General features: G+C 34.7%; 2 protein-coding genes across 4 annotated transcripts; one reads left to right on the plus strand and one right to left on the minus strand.

Annotated features, from left to right (window-relative positions):
* Positions 1-593: 593 nt before the first annotated feature.
* On the plus strand, positions 594-9,751 carry LOC106165370 (male-specific lethal 1 homolog). Of its 2 annotated transcripts, none has more exons than XM_013543566.3 (7): positions 594-1,207; positions 3,971-4,152; positions 5,642-6,155; positions 6,273-6,340; positions 6,542-6,690; positions 7,161-7,233; positions 7,724-9,751. In XM_013543566.3, exons 1-7 carry the CDS (start codon positions 662-664, stop codon positions 7,797-7,799), a joined length of 1,608 nt encoding a protein of 535 aa, XP_013399020.2. In that variant the 5' UTR covers positions 594-661; the 3' UTR covers positions 7,800-9,751. The 2 variants fall into 2 exon arrangements, with proteins under 2 accessions (XP_013399020.2, XP_013399021.1); XM_013543567.3 differs by lacking the exon at positions 594-1,207 and adding an exon at positions 1,936-2,412.
* On the minus strand, positions 8,380-16,124 carry LOC106165371 (ribosome biogenesis protein WDR12). Of its 2 annotated transcripts, none has more exons than XM_013543569.3 (11): positions 15,971-16,124; positions 15,361-15,449; positions 14,912-15,012; positions 14,468-14,574; positions 14,011-14,126; positions 13,442-13,599; positions 12,818-12,952; positions 12,360-12,500; positions 11,965-12,070; positions 11,083-11,215; positions 8,380-10,665 (listed from the first exon to the last, which is right to left on the minus strand). In XM_013543569.3, the coding sequence occupies exons 1-11, from the start codon at positions 16,057-16,059 to the stop codon at positions 10,527-10,529; spliced, it is 1,314 nt and encodes a 437-aa protein (XP_013399023.2). In that variant the 5' UTR covers positions 16,060-16,124; the 3' UTR covers positions 8,380-10,526. The 2 variants fall into 2 exon arrangements, with proteins under 2 accessions (XP_013399023.2, XP_086869366.1); XM_087013240.1 differs by having other exon boundaries at positions 15,355-15,449.
* Between the last annotated feature and the right edge of the window lie 1,175 nt (positions 16,125-17,299).

Genomic DNA, 17,299 nt, shown 5'->3' on the forward strand with positions numbered 1-17,299 from the left:
CTCTAAGCCTATGTCTTATATAGCTTATGCTGGTCAGACCTAAGCAAAATCCTGAATTTACATTTATTAGGTCATTTATTGATTACATTTTCATTTGGTGAATTTATCAGTAAGAATAAACAAAGTTCTAGGACGTTTTAATCACCCTATCTTCAGTGAAAAATAGGTGGTGAACTTGCTGCCTGTTCAAAGAGAGGTATTTGAGGAAGCGATTGTGCCTTTGATTGCGTTTGTTGAGACTAATTTCTTGACTAGGTTCCTAGGTCTCATGGAAGAATAAACAAGTTATATATTTTATTAATTTTCAAAATAAAATAAAATAAATGTAAATATTATTAATACACATTTGAGCATCCATTTATTTATGTCCCTATACATGAATGAACTTTACGGAATGTGCGTACCTACATAAAAGCTACCGCAAAATTATTTGGGGGACTAGTCAAGTTTTGTTTAAAATACACAGACTTGCGCAAAAGACCTTTGTTTGTGAGCAATGTAAAGTGTGAAACAACCAAAGTTGCCCTTACATAGAGAGAAGAAAAATGTAATTAAACTATTATTTGCCATTGAATATATTGCAATGATCACTGGTTTGAAAAACCAATGCATAATTTATTTTAAAGTGCGTTTCACCCGTCGCGAGACACGGCAAACGCCGATGCGCGGCAGCTCTGGCGACGACTTGATTTCCGTAGAGAGACTCCCGCCATGTTGGTTTGCACGCATTGAGCCACCGACTCGGATATATTTTCTTTGTAATCGTCACTCAGAGAGTTCAATGACCGACCTCATGACTGGGGATACTATGAGGTCAGACGTTTTAGATCAGGACCAGCTTAAAATCGAGGGAAGGCCTCCCATTTCAAAGAGAAAAATGCCGCGCAACACGTCGGTGTACGAAAATGGCGACTTCGATGCCGATTTAAATTTTGCAATCCAAGAAAGTTTAAAGTATGCGAAAAGGGAATCAAGCACCCCGCATACAAGCTCGGAAGAGATAAATCAAAATGACCAGAGACCAAGTCAAAGCTCAGAGGAGCCTATGCAGTTATACGAAGAACCGAGAGTATCGGAAGCCGATCCCGATGAAACGAGGCACCTAAAAGAACTTCTCTTGCTCCATCTTGATTTAATACAACAGCAGCAAGAACTCCTGCTGGCTAAGGACAAACAAATCACAACGTTACAGAAAGATAAAGAAGCAGTAAGTACACACAATAAATGACAGACATAGTTGAACGAAATTGATAAAAATACATATATTTTCATTGTTGAAGTATGACGCCTTTTATAAAACTAAAAATGCAAATGGTGGACATCGGTTTTTCCACGTTTTACACTTAAAGGCTGGTGTCAATACATTTTAACATTCAGCTGACATTCAAGCTTATTATTCAACTGAAATAAGCCACATTATCACAAATTTCCCAATGGTTATCATCTCCTTGATGCTAACTAGTATATGTTGATTTTGTTTACATTATCATATTGATGGCATTATTTGTAGACGTGCCACAGTTATGTTGGGCCACATAAAATAGGAGACAAGTTTTAACAGAGGGCTGTCGCTCCCTTTTTGTTGTTACAGAATTCAAATACTTCATGACCACTGTTTTGATATGGTTGCCTTTCTGTCTTGCCTTACTATCATTTATATTTTATTAGAAGTAGCATGACAAGTGTCTATCAGCAGACTCTCGGTGATACATTATTAATTAGCTTTTAGCTCTTCATTGCCAACTGTGGCTGCTATGAAAATGTGATTAACTAAATATTTCACATTTATTCACAGTATGTTAGTGTATTTAAAGTACCAGTATTAGTTATGATCACGATTAGTTTAATCAGCAAAAAAACACCTTGAAGTGCATGATATTGGATGCTTTGATATATATATAAAAAGTCAATTCTGGAAACAAAATCTGCCATACAATTTATTCAGTGTTTATAATATTGTTTCCTTGTTAATAACATGGAAATCTCCTTTCTGCACCAACTCAATGGGAACCAGGTCACATGATACGTCATAGGTCAGACAGTTATTATGGATAAGTGATTGTTTACACAGGAACTAGGTCAATCTCTGGCCAATTCACATATGTAACATAAGTATGGATTGGCTGAGAGCTTTGAAAGCTTGGGTTTGATTGGTTAAAATGACCAAGGTGCCATAATGCACAGGTAAGCAGGTGCCTTATATAGCTGAAGTAGGTCATAGGGGGTTTTAATGGACAAAGAATAAGCATGAGGCAGATTCGTAGGAAGCCTGTGTTACGGGTGGCCCAAAAGGGGGGATTTATCCAAAAACTGATCAACTCGTCGTGTTTAAGGATGGGAAGGATGGCAGAAGTTTTCCTGCCTTGTGTGCTCAGGCTAGCTAGTTTGAGGAAGAGCCCATGGTGGAGCGAGGTAGGCAGCTTTGTGTGTGTCACTGTGTGTGGATGAATGAATGAAAACAAGTCGCATTGTGATTAAGCTTGGACAGGTATGTCTTTGTGATCAGTATGCCAAATAAGGGCTTGGTTTCGATAGACTTGTGGGGTGAATCGTAAATGTACATTTCAGTATGGGTTACCAAAGTACCCAAATATAATATAGAATGAAATGCAGCATATTATGTAAATAATAGATAATGTGACTTAATATCAGTTGACAGAGTTGATAAGACCAAGCTACATTAACAGGGTCTCCAGACAGGTGCTCACCTTATACTTCTACTGCGTCTGGAGACACTGATAATATATTGGCGCAAACAAAGGCTTTGTGAGTTCTGCTGCAGAGTGCAAATGTTGGTTGTTACTGAAAGCTGCAGGTGTTTCTTTAATTATTCGCTCACTTATTATTTTTTCTCTTGGTTAGTTACAAGTCAGTTACTTGTGGTAAAACTGGCTGTACTTTTTATAACTGTCACTGCTGGTGGCTTTGAAACAAAAATACGGTGGTTGTGTATTCATTAGTGTGAAGAATTACTTCTTGTTACTTAGTTACTAGTAATCAGATGTTTTGAGTTATAAGTGTGATTATAATTTGGTTATTAATTTAGGTTTTTTTAAAGAAAGTATTATCTTAGAAAATGGTATTTCCTTTTAACAGGGATGAGATTTTTCTGGCTATGTGTAAATTTCTGACTTTTTGGAAGCAAAAAAAAAAAAAAAAAAACATTAGCCTAGGTGTTCCCCTGGACCCCGTGTCATATTTTCTGACTTTTTCACTAAATGGCAGTTACATCCCTGTTTTAATAACTAATTAAGCTACAAATATTCAAACCAGAAGAAAATCTTTCTTATCTGTCATGACCAATGGTTCTGAGTCAATTTATAATAAATTTAAAAATGAACAAAAGATCAAAACTGAATTTCAAAAGGAATTCTTGCTTATAGTATGTGAGGAAATTCAGTTGAGATTGAATATCAAAGTAGAAATTTATATTTACGATCCTTTTAAGGTTAGTGAGCTATTTAATATTCCAGATTGTATCTTTGGCCCAGGTGACATACTACTATATAGAGGATAGGTTATTGACCATTTAGTCATAATAGACTGTTAAATAACTACTACTCAGTAAGATCTGATTGCTCTGATCAGCCGTACAAAAAGGGAACAAATAAAACTTTGTGCACCTCTAAGGATATTGTGGCGCTATATCTTATGAAATAGTGTTATATTATATACAGGTAGCAAGGTGTTTATAATAAAGATAACGGTTGTTAATAATTGCTGCACTGTCATGTTGAATCTATCATATTATACACTGGAACACAAACCAGAAAGTGTTTATCTGCTAAGGTAAAAGATTGTGTCAGCTTTGAGCAATTAATGTTCAAAATTGTAGTTAAATTATATTGTATAAAAGTGGTCATTTTGTCTGCAGTCAACTGAGAACTGTATATCACTGCTAAACAGTGCATAGATGTTGCTACATTGTAAAGGGTTTACATTAATTACTGTATCAAACTGTATATTGCAGCTACAATGTCGTCTGGAGCGTATGGAGAGGCGTATGTCCATGCTCAGCAAGAGTCAAGAGGTTGTCCAGCAGCAGCTAGAGGCCACTTTACAGCTCAAACAGTCACCAAATGACCACAGACTGACCCAGGGCAGTGACCAGAGACTGACCACCCCTGAGAAGGCACAAACTGGGGGAAGAAGGTAGGTTTAAAAAAATATTAATTAGGAAATTTTTCGATCAACAGAATTTTTACCATATCTGCCCAAACAAAAGGCTTGATATAAAATTTGATATTAAATTGAATTAGTACTGTATTATGTGCTGTGAAATTGAGATTTGATAATATAATATAGCATCTCGCAGATATTTTTGTACCTTTAAATAGATAATGGCATGAATTACTAGTAAAGAAAGAAAAAAAAAATCTTATTTCAAGTAATCACTTGAATCCCCTATCTAAAAGATGGGTTGAGTGAAATGTTGGCATACAAAAACAAACTGGAGGGTTATGCAATACTCCTGTACACATTTGTTGGGTCAAAAGTTGAAGTCAACAAAAGAGGAGACTTCTTTTAATACCACAGAGCAATGTATTGCCATGTGTCCCGGTGACCTTCAACATGGGTCTCTTTAAACCTGTGCCCTTGTTTGTAAACATCAATCAGCTTGTTGCAGAGGTCTGGTCCCCCAGTCTGGTAACTTGGCATCAACACTTAAGTTTAGATCTAGAAATGAGTTACAGTACAAGTAAAAAAATGATAAAGTCTTTGAAAGTTTCATCATTATCATATTCAGTAGCCTGGTTGCGCTTTAAAACAGTGGGTTTTTTAAATTAAGTTTTGTTTAAACCCCTGTGCCATATTATACCTGGTTGGAGTGGGATGTTTACTGGTTTGCCACCAGGAGAGTGTATTATGTAATGGATGTGAAGCTGGGGAAGAGTTTGTGGGTTAAGTCAACAAGGTGTAGTGACTGGGATGTCTGGGTCAGAGCTAGCACAAGTCACAACTGATTCCACATTCATGTATTGTATCTTGTGGTCTAGACTTAGCTGGGAACGTCTGTTGGGGTAAAATTGTGAGAGGGATGATATTTGGAGTCACACTATATCATATTCCATTCCATGCGTCTGTCATCGCTGGTACTTTTTTTTGTATTTTACTTTTTTTTAAACCGATATTTAATTCAGATCAGTCGACAACAGTACTGAATAAAGTTTTATTAATTTCTTTATTCAGTACTGTTAATGTTGATGACTTGTAAAAAAAAAAAAGTTGCATAATTATTTAAGTTTGCAGTACATTTCATCTCATTTACCCCTTTTTGATGGTTTTATCAGCATTTACATTTATCTCCAACATTTGTGGTAAGGGGAGTCATACTAGTATGTCAAGCAATGTTGTGTTTAAAGACAACACTTTTGCTATGCTGTTATTTTAAAGAGAGAAAATTGGCACAATTTCCTGAAATGTTGAGCAACTCAACATTCTGGCATTCTGGACCTCTTGTCCTCCTTATGAGTCTTGAATAACAGGCCTGGTTTTATTATGATATGAGAAAGAGACAGCAAAGGTTGAAAAGAGCAGTCATAAGTAAGATCAGACTGAAATAAACTTTACTCAGACTGATAAATTTTTTGAAAAGATGTCCTTATTTTGAAATGATCTTTTTAAATTTTCTATTTTGCAGAAGAAGATCCTTGGAACCGGAGGTGTTCAACTCCTTTGTCTCTTCCAAAGCAAATCAGGACGATTCCAGATTAAGAGAAGATCAACAACAACAAAATAACAATAACAACAACAAAAATGTATTCAGTAAACCCAGGAAATTTGCATACAGGAGAAGACGGCGAGAAATCCAGACTAGAACAGAAAGTGAAACTGATGAGATCCGGGGGAATGATAGTGAAAGTGAAAATACAGGCATCAAGTTTGATTTACGCCAAAGGATAGAAAGCAGAAAACGTGCCAAGTTAGAGGCAAGTAAAAACCGTGCAGGGACAAAGATTGTTGGTGTGACTTCAGAAACGCAGGAAAATAAGACGGAGGACGTTTTGAGAACAGACTGTTTGTATGTTACGACAGTGTGCGAGTTCCCCCTGCCTCCGGAGCCAGATATAAAGTTATCAAAACAAGCTCAAGTGGAAGTGCCGACGTGGAGGGTGAACCCTGTGACGAATTGTTACCAGCTGGAAGGAACAGAGGTAGGCAGTCCAAGATGCATGATGCGATCATCTAGAAATGATAATTAAAATTTAAACTGAAACCTTCTTGACATGAGAAAAAAATAGTAACGTTGTTTTTTCAATTTTTAATTGTAGAATTTAACAGATGAATCATACAGCAAGAAGCACCTAAAACCTGAAATGGAAGAAAGGAGGAGGAAAAGGTAGGTTCGAAGACCTTCTTGATATGGATTATGTTACTTATATATATTTATTTTATTTATGTTAAAAGAAATGTAAATTAATGCCAATGTTTTTTTCACTCTGGAAAGATACTTTACCTTTTTAAGTATGAGTAACAACTCAAAAGATATCACAGACCTAGACATTAGATAACAGGAAAGATGTGTATGTTTGTTTTACAGGTGGGATCTTCAGAGGTTACGAGAACAGAAAATGTTGGAGAAGTTAGAGAAAGGACGCTACAAGTGCCATTTTGCAGACAAGAGCAAAGGTGGCACTGAGAACCACAGTCAGGAATCCACCTCTTCTCTGCTACCCTCATTAGATGACAGTAAGGACCAGACACAACAAAATTTATGCAGTTATTGACTTTGGATAAGGTTTATGTGTTGTTTTACAGACCTCAGAAAAGTGACTTTGGCTGAGATCTGAAAACATATTGATAGAAAGCAAAAGTCAATAATTGTTTTATTATATTATATCAGTATCTTAGAAAATAATGCAAAAGCTGTTATGTTTTACTATATATATATATATATATATATATATATATAACATAAATAATTGCCCTCTGGTTACAAGAAATTTAGTCTGGAAACAATTTTTATATTGAAGATCTGCAATATTCTTTTGTTTCATACCAGTAACTCTGCCTGTCACTACTGACATGTTTTCTTTTGCAGCTTTCAAAGTGGTATTTCTAAATGACCTTTTGTCAACCATTGTTTGATTTCATTCAACCTTTTTTCAGCAAAGGTGACCCAGTTCATATTAAGTTGACTATCGCTTTTTTTTTTTCAGTTCAGTACATAGAGGTGTGTGACAAAATAGCAGTGTCAGCATTTGGATACGCCATTCCTCATTTAGAACCGAGGTAAGTGCCCATCACAGTAACACAGAATCTGATAATACAGTTTTGTTGAATGGCAATCTTATTTTTCAGACTTTGCTGCTTAGTTATATTTAAGTAATGAGTTTTCTTTTTTTGACTGATTTTGTATTATTGCTATCTTTACATATCATTACAGTTAATTTAAATGGTGCAGATTTGTGCAGAAATTAATCAGAAACATTTTTGCCAGTTCAGATTACACAGGCCCTTAGCAGGGGGTGAGGGTTTTGAAAGAACAGCCTTTTTGGTAGGAAAAGGTACACTCTAAATCAAAATTTGAACTAAATTTTGTGCCATGTCTAAAGTTGGGTCATCTAATGGTCCACTTTTTAATTTCAGAAATAATACCCCCTCTTTTCAAATTGCCCACTGGAAATCTGTTCAGTTCCAGATATTTTGCTGACAGTGAGTCAGCAATCTTGTGCCTAACCTGTGTTGAAATGACCGTAATATTTTCCCCCTCTCTTTTAAGCGAGTTTGCACTGCCATGGGGTGAAGCCAGTCACCGGGAGACAACCAGGATGAGAACACCACAGAAGAGAAGATGATCCCGCCCTGAAACAAAAATTGGTGAAAATAAATAAGGAATAAGGAAAAAAATTATGATAAAAAGAAACAACATCCATCTCAGTGAACTTTGGTCTTCAGTTGGCAGGACACCGATCCACCAAGATACCACGTGTCAAGTGATGAGCGAATTAAAAGTCGCCTGTATTTGAAGTACTTTCGAATGCGGCATTCATTGCAACAGTTGACAGCAGCAAACTTCCGAAGTTTTGTAGCTGATCTGAAATTTGACTGTTGCAAAATGGGTTACAGGAAATGTTATAGTTTTAAAAAAAGTTAGCCTTTTTTGGATAATTTTCAGTTGTACACATGCCATAGGAGAAAATCCAAAGGACGAGGGTTCATTCCCCTTGGGTCTGTCTTAGTTACATCCTCATCAGTAAGGTAATGAAAAGAAGACAGAAAGGCTCTGGATTATCTCATGTTAGCTTCTATATGTATTGACTGCACTAATTCTCCATGTCAGAGATAGAGGGAAGCATGGGTGGTCCCAGCCAAGATGGCCCAGTTTCCATCCTTTTTTTTTTATATTAATGATTATTGCTATAATAGTAAATTCACAATAGTAAATTCACTTTTGAAAGGTCAGTATTGTTTAAATCTTATAGGATCTACATGGTAATTTAAGTTTTGCAGGAAGTTTGGGAGATGTATAGACCAGGGTCAGTGTATGGTTATAAATTCAGGGAATAGTTTTTCTTTGTGTTCTTCATATATTTTACTAGATGCTTGATTATGGCAAGTATTCAGGCAGTTTACTTACTTATAATACTTGAAGTTTTTTTTTTTCTAAAAAAATGTGAAAGTTTCAGTTCAGTTGCTGAGGAAGTGCAACAACACTGAAAATATAATGTGTTGGTTTAAAAAAATTGATTTCAGTATTGTTCTGCATGATTTAAGTACACTGCTTTGACATTTTTGTCTGTGATTTTAAGTTTTTGGTATTTGCAGTGATGTCTGCAAACTTAATGCTCCACAATTAACACTGAAACTACAAGTCACTTTGAGCTTGTTGGGTTTGTACGAGAAATAATGTGAACAGTAACTAGAATTCTTCTTGACTAAACATCAGCTCAGACAGTTTCACCTGTGAGAAACCTATGACAAAACGTTAGTGACACCTTGAACCTTGAAGAAGAAAGTGGAGTTTTGTGACAGAAATGTTGGGGATATTTGCTTGTGTTCTGGTTTTCTTTGCATTAGAATGCAAGTAGGCTTGGTTTCTGCAGATGATCCACTAGTTGATGTAACATCTAATGGCTTCAGATTTTTTTGTTGGGTTGCCAATTGTATGACTGCGAAAGAGCTTTAAAAATTTTTAATGTAATTCTTAGCTCAAATTACACGAGGGGAGATTCCGCCCCTAGAGACTTTTTTCCTGGGTAAATAAGTAATGTAATAAGTAAATGTTTTTTTGTTCGAATGGGCAAATGCACTAGTATATATGACTTTGTAAGTTAATACTGAAAAAAAGTTTGCAGGCCAGAGATGCCAGTAAGGGATGTTAAGGTCCAGCTACATGCCAAACATTACATTTAAGCATATCTTGGTTAGTGCTGCCTCATTCTGCCCTGGCGATCAGTTTTGAAACAATATGACAGAGGCTTGTTTTTTTTTTTTTTCTTCATTGTAAATTTACTTGTTCATTCTCCAGATGAGATTTACTTCAGAAAAATTGTTTCTAAATTGTCAAGTTAGGTTCTGGGGATGAAGAGTTCATATCAAGATAGTGTTTATCTATTAATGCTTATGGTAGTTATGTGGTAATTGACAAAGAAAATGACAAACATTACATTAGTACTAGTAGTTTAAAAAACAAATTTTTGTCACAAACGTTTTGAATGTAGCCTAGTAATTTATCTCAAATTTGTACACCTTGTGTAAAATTGTAAACATTATTTTGTGTAATAAACTATTTTATTATCAAGAGGGATATTTCTAATTATAGTAATTTATCTTTCTTATCTCTTTAAGTGGGCATTAAAAAAATATACAGTACCCAGTGCAAAAATTTGAACAAAATTGACTAATCATATTTCTCAAAACAAAAGTATTTTTTGTACCATCTGATATGTGAATCTAAATTTAAGAGTGGTTTTTCCAAGGAAGATGGTTCAGATGTAATAAAAAGTAATAATTATTGGACTTCATCCTCATGTCAAATGCCCTTCATTAGTTACTGATGCCCACTGAAATCCTGTGTGTTTCTCTCCCCACATGCACAAAGTAAATACCATGAAGGACTAGGCCTAGTGTCATTTCAAAGAATGGGAGGGGGATCTATAAATGTGATAAAAACAAACTAGAATAATATTTTGATTGTTATTTTGATGATTATTATATATTTTCTATTCTTACTCTGAGAAATTCCAAGATGTAGCTGTGCTACTGTACATGTTCATGCACATGAAAAAATATGGAGTGAAGGGATGTTTTTGTCATCTCATATGCAATTTGTGCTACTGGCTGATGGTGAGATTTTAATGCACTCCCTCTTTTTGATTTATTTCAGGTTTACCCAGGCACTAAAATTTCCACCACCTGAGTTAATCTGTAAATGCCACTTTCCCAGCAGCTTAAAAAAAAAAATAAATAAATGAACAGGTCTGAAACCCGTCAAAATGTTTGCTGCTCAAGAATACAAACATTGTAGTAATTTTCTTTAGTGACATGACACAAAAGTTAGTTATTTCATCCTTCTATTAATATCATGAGTCAGCTTTTGTGTGTCGAAATACTTTGAGATGGTTGTCTGCACCGCCACTCAGCAGGTAGTCTGGAACTGTCCAATCAACAGAGAGGACTTTGTCTTCATGGCCACTCATGTCAAACAGCGGGGCTTTCGGACTGAAAAAATGAAGTGTGGTCAGTTTATCTTCGTTCACCACTACATAATTTTATGAATATGCTGAAATTTGTATAACTGCAATGATCAATGATGTGATTAACAATCCATACTATGCAGTTTGACATTTTGATAGGTGCAATTGTTGTAAAAAAGATACAATAAAATAAGTATAAAGGTTTAATGCTTCAGGGTTTGTAGAACGCTTGAACATCAACAATAACCTTTCTTTCCACACTGCTCAATCATTATATTAGTTTATATTTATTAGGTTAAAAATGAACGTCTTTTTCTCCTTGTTACCATTTTGTATCCCATAATTTCAACAAAAAACTCTCCTCTACAACTGAAAACTTTATCACTGCTAGACTATAATATTAATTTTTTCTAAAAATGAACATTTTTTTTCTTCTTGTTACCTTCTAGTATCCCATAATTTCACCAGGTGGTCATATGACCCCGATAAAAACTGATGCTGATTGGTTGTTGACCAGCAGACAGATGGCACCCAACCATTATGGGATGTAAACGTGCTCTTCACAACAGTACCCTCTAAAAAAAAAAAAAAAAAAAAAAAAAAAAGAAAAAAATAATAATATAAGCGAGACCATCATGTGAGAAGCATATAATATCAAAGGGGATATCAGCTTGTCCCTCATGAAATTTGAATCTCTCACTAAAAAATTTTTACTCATGCCTGCTTCTTGAAAAAAAAAAAAAGTAAAAAGCTAAAAAAAATTTAAGATAATTTAAAGGGATAATAATTCTTTGTTTCGGCCAAAAAAAGAATTTTCCTGGAGTAAACAACAATTTTCCCATACTAACCAATGGTTAATGAATCCATTTTTACATTCAAAGTTAGTCCCTGGTTTTTTCCTAAAAAGATTTTTTTGTTGAAATCTCTTAAGAGATTTTAACAGAGTATAGCCATCAATGGAGGTCACATGGTCTAAAGACAAGCTCAGATGTCAGAATAATAGCTATAACTGCCGTTTTTGTGGTAAAGCAGAATATATTATATTTCTACGAGTAATTCACAATGTTTTCATTGTGAGATATAGATCTCTTACGAAGAGTTATTATCCCATTAAAATTCCTAGACTCCATTTCTTATCTATAGCAGTCATTATGTTTTTTTTAAAGATAATGTCATTTAGCTTGTATAAACAAACAACAAGAATGCTGAGGGCCTAAAATTGCATTTTATAAAATCCCAGGATAAAGATTCTCGTCTCTTGGCAACATTGTACAGGCAATGTAGGGACTAAGTTGGCAAGGAAATACAGTAGTGAGAACCCTACCTGTGCTACGAGGGTCATAAAGTCGTATGTGTCTGTCTGAAGATCCTGCTATAAGGAGGCCATTGACTGAGGAATAGGAAATATCTAGAAATACCTTGGTCCCTGTCTGAAATAGTAAATCTCAGTTGTCAATGAATTATATTCAAAATATAAATCCGTCTTCTTCTTGTCAATTACAGTTAATAACTGTGAAAAGGGAACATTTATAAATCAACATTATGTCTTTCTGGCATGAAAGCTGTAATTAAATCTTTTTCATGAAATGTTAATTATACTGTGATAATTAAACCAAAGCCAAAGTTAAATTTACATGTATCTACAATTAATAGTTATCTATATGGGAAACCTCTACAATCAATTTTGCCCAAAACTTATCGAAACAAAATATTTCATACTATTGAGGATTTTTGAGCAGCTTGTTCAAGATCCCAAAACTTTATTGTGTGGTCCCATGATGCCGTGCAAATCTCACTGTCACCTGACCATGTTACCGCGGAAACACCCTCATTGTGACCTGAAAAGGTCATTAGAGGAGTCTGAAATAATGACAATCAAACTTGGATAATCTATTTATACATAAGAGACAATAAATATTCAAAAGAGTTTAAGACCTATAAAGAAGAGCAAGAAAAATGTCTAAATTGTAATAGTATTTTGAAAAAAAAAAACAAACTTATCTCATCAATTTAACCACAAAATATCATTAAATGTTTTATGTATATTTAGTAATTAAATAAAAGGTATTGCTTGCTAAATAAATGTAAATATTCACGTGGATAAACAACCACTGAGCTCATTATTGCTAAATTCAAAATTCAAAAATATTTTATTGTTGAGCAGCTAGTCAACCCACCCTATTAGGAATTTTTGAATCTGTTTTCTTCTTTTTTGGCAATCTCTCTCCGTCACTTTGTGATGTACTTTCATCCTCTGAACTAGGAATTGCTGACCAAATTTTCAACATTTTGTCCCATGAACCACTGCAAAACTGAAAGGAGGAATTTTCCCACATTTTGTCCTATAAACCATTGCAAAACTTTTTTTCTTAATTTGTAACATATCTTCTTTTTTACATCTAAAAATTCTTAAACTGAAAAAAAAACAAACAAACAAACAAAAAAAAATAAAGTGAATAAATAAAAACAGAATCAGGAAACACGTTGTTTGTCTGGAAGGTACTGCCTTTAAATATCTCTGGCATGGATTTTGCACAATATGTCTGAAGAATATCTCTCTCTACATCTAAATATTAATATTATGGCACAATTTAACAACAATCTAGGATTTAATTTAAATCTGGCATTCTACATTTTCTCACAATTAATGTCAACTGAACAAGTGTGTCTATTTTAATTAGTAAGAACAGCCAAAATGAATACAGAGCCTTATGCTAAATTTGCCATGCACTGGAGATTGAGGTGAAATAAGCTGTAACCTGCCAATGACATACAGACTGAACAGGGAGTTGGTAATTTACCTTGGTTTTACTACTGTCCACAGCTAGGCAATCCACACTTTCAGTGTGCCCCCTACACATCTGGACACAGTCCACAGAATTCTTGTTTTTGTTCCATTCCCATATAAGGACTGTCTGGTCATGTGATGCACTCAAAAAGAGGCTGACTGGATCATCATCTGAGAAAACATTTAAGAACATTATGTCTAATTATGTCTGAAAAAGTTTTCATAATAACTGGGAGTACCATCAAATGGTGAGGTTTGTAAAATTTATTGATTATCATTTAATTCACAAGCAAGCCTTATTCTAAAACAAGAACCCCTTATAAATTTTGGATCAGTAAATCAAATCATTTTTTCCTTTTAGTCATTTCATATAATAATATTCATTTAAAATTATTTTTTGTGAATGCATTTGTTTGTGTGAGCACATGTTTTGAATAGATCTCCCCATCTTGCCTTATTAAAAGAATGGAGGTTGTGATCTTCATACAGAAAATAGTCACAACACATCCAGTATGTATGTATGTATGTATGTATGTATGCATGTATGTATGTATGCATGTATGTGTCTGTATTGTAACTTACCCTGTTTGACCCAAGCTACCGCCTTGACCGGTCCAGAGTGACCAGGGATTGTGATGAGACTTTCTCCTTTAAAATTCCACATCCTCAATGTGTTGTCATAGCTTCCACTTAGAATACTGAATATGTAAACACAGTGCCTATTGTGGAATATTGAATTTCATATGAAAACTTTTTGTTAATTTAATAATGGCAACTAACTAGAATGAATATAAATATCCCCAATTGATATGCTTACTAGTAAAAGTGCCTGCAAACTGTTGATTTCCTTAAGATTTTGACAACCGATTCAAAAAGGTACTTTCAAATTCAAAAATGACAACAGAATTCATGGTTAAACAACATGTTTTACTAGCTAGAAACAAGCATGGGTGTGTGCACATACAATTATACATGAGAATGTAAAAATGTAACTGTATGTGGAACTTTCAGAGAGAGCATGTGTTCTGTTCCTACTCACTAATTTCCAGAGCCTCTCACACAGCTGACCCAGTCGTCATGTAGAAGAGAGTCCTGTGGTTCTGGTGCTGGGTGTCGTTCCAAGTATTCTATCTCCACAACAGTTTCCTGAAATTTGTTTACAATTCTAAAGATGCAACTACGAGCATGTAATTGTTTCAATAAATAAAAGCTACAAAAGTGTCAGCAGTAAAAAACAAAAACAAAAAATTTAAATAAAATAAAAAATACACTTATAAGCAATTTTGATAGCCATCAAAGCAAAACCGTTTCCAATGTATTGCTGGCATGAATCCCAGCATTTGTGAAAGTATTTTTAAAAATTATGATAATTTTGTTTAATAATCAATATCATCTCAATCAAATGAATAAAATGTCACATTAATGATTATAAAGAATGATTTAGATGATAAAATTATCAAATTTTCAGCAAATTTAAACTTACTGTAGAGATCTCTTTTTGTTCCATGTGTTTATCCAGTGGAACACGCAGATATTCACCATTGATGAGAAAATCAAACTGGGTGCTACTGACATCTTGGCTTTCTAGACAAATATATAATTTACTGTATGTACATGGGAATATTTCCTGCATGATAACAGGTAAGTCAACACAGATCAAAAGCAGACTGGAAGATATTTCTATTGGCAAAAAATTAAAAGATACACATACAAGTGTTGTTAAAAAAACAGGTAATATAAATATTAAATACAATGCAAATTTAAAGTGTTAATAAAAAACTGGAGGTGCAGGTGAGTTAGTTTAATCTTTGTTGATCTGTCAGTATTAATTCTTGCTCATGGGCATCTATGTTCACAGTAATCTAGAGCTCAATGTCAGCCTCTCTGTGTGTGTGTGTGTGTGTGTGTGTGTGTGTTACAATATACCTGTACCTGTTTGAAGAATTCCATTTATGAGATCCGTCAGTTCATCTTGACCTACTGAAGCCGGGATGGAAAATGGGGTGTCTGGTACTGCAAATCTGGAAAATAAAATTATAGTACAAATTATGTTAATGAAAAGCGTGAGAACTACCTGTAGCATGACTGTCAAAATGACAACATTAACTTTTTTCACATGTGACTGTTTAACGTTGGAAAATCTGAAAAAAAAGGAAGACAAATAATACTTACTGGAGCAAGCCTTAATATATAAATAGTGCATAAATTTAATTAATTTAATCAATTAACAATAAAATTGTCAAAAATGATCGATGCATCATGTGCATTAACTTTAAACAAAATGAACACGATTTATACTAAAACACTTAAAAAGTTTAATGGCACACCAACTGACAAAAAGTCTTAGAATCGTGAAGCTTTTACGAACTTTTACACCTACAAGTGTCACCGTTATTTACAACAGTTGATCATGACGGCAGTGTTATTTTGGGAAGGAAATGATGAAATTCTTCAAGTATATCTTAATAAGTGCTAATACTATACCCTGACAATATCTAAAAAACAATAAAGAAACAACTAATTGAACAGAGTTATTACTTACTGTGGCTGTTTTGTGAAGAACTTCGCCTGCACATGCGGCACGTTGTTGCTGCTGGGAGCCGCCATCTTTGCTGGCCTATTTCTGTACATTGCGGTAGGTGAGAAATGATGGTGGTATAAAACACAATCTCAAGCTGTGCCGTGTACAGGTCTGTACTCGGCTCAATTATAATTCTTTATTCTTACCTTAAAATGTCCCTACATCAAAATTTCAAAATCAAGAAAAAAAAATAAATAAAAAATAAATAAAAATAAATAAAAGACATTTAAGCCGGGTAAGTTGATAGCAATTAAATCAGACTCCCCGTGTAGATATATCGATCCAAATATCTGTGGGAATGGTCCCTTTCTCTGGGACCATTCCCAGAAATATCGTACTAACTTTAGATCGATCTATCTCCAAGGGGATTCTCACTAAATTGCTATCAACTTAAATGCGACTTAAATTAAGCCGCTTAAATGTCGGTCACGCCCACTAAAGCTGTCTGGGGATAATTAACTATCGGAGGTCGAGAGTGCACGAAACTTAATTCCCCCTTAACTGATTCGATAGGCGTGACAGGCATTAAAGCCGCGTAAGTTAACTGATAGCAACGTAGCGTAATTCCCTGTAGAGTTAGATCCTGTTGGATCGATCTAGCCATGAAAACCCAGTCTCACCCCCCTCTTTTTATGCTTTCGCTAATTATTTTCGTCTTATTTAATGTTAGTTAATGGCTTCCCGTATCTATGGCTTCTTCCAACACAATATTTAATGTAAAGAATTATAAACGTCACTGCCGTCAATTCTTGTTCCAAACAGCTAGAGTGCTGAACACTTGACACCAGGAAACCTGTCATTTTACATCCAAACTGCTCCTTCAGAAGATATTTATTTACAGGTAACCTTTGCCGATTCTTTTAACATTAAAATCTGTGTCTTAATATTTAAAAAAAATGATAAAAATCTTTCTCAAATTAATGTTTATTCAACAATAACCCTTTTCATTTCAGAATAAAACGACCAATATGATCTGCGGTGCGGTGGTAATAGTATTGTTGGTACAGGCAACACTATTTATGAGCGGCCAGACAACACCACCAGCAAGAAAGGACGAAGCATGCTCATATTATGCGAATGGCTTCACTCCTTCTGCACGCTGGTATAATATGATTGTGCATTGGTTCATGAAAATGGACGAAAACGGGAATTTGCTCATAGATGAGGTGGTCAATGTAACGCTTAGGTCAAGTAGATGGTATCTTTTACGAGATCACTCCGACTTACTGGATAATTTTATGAGGGAAACATGGAAAGAATTGGGGTTTGACGACGATGCGATAAATTTTG

This window comes from Lingula anatina, chromosome 5 (assembly GCF_051362555.1).
Source record: "Lingula anatina isolate TDL-2025a chromosome 5, LinAna3.0, whole genome shotgun sequence".
NCBI classification, from domain to species: Eukaryota; Metazoa; Brachiopoda; class Lingulata; order Lingulida; family Lingulidae; genus Lingula; species Lingula anatina.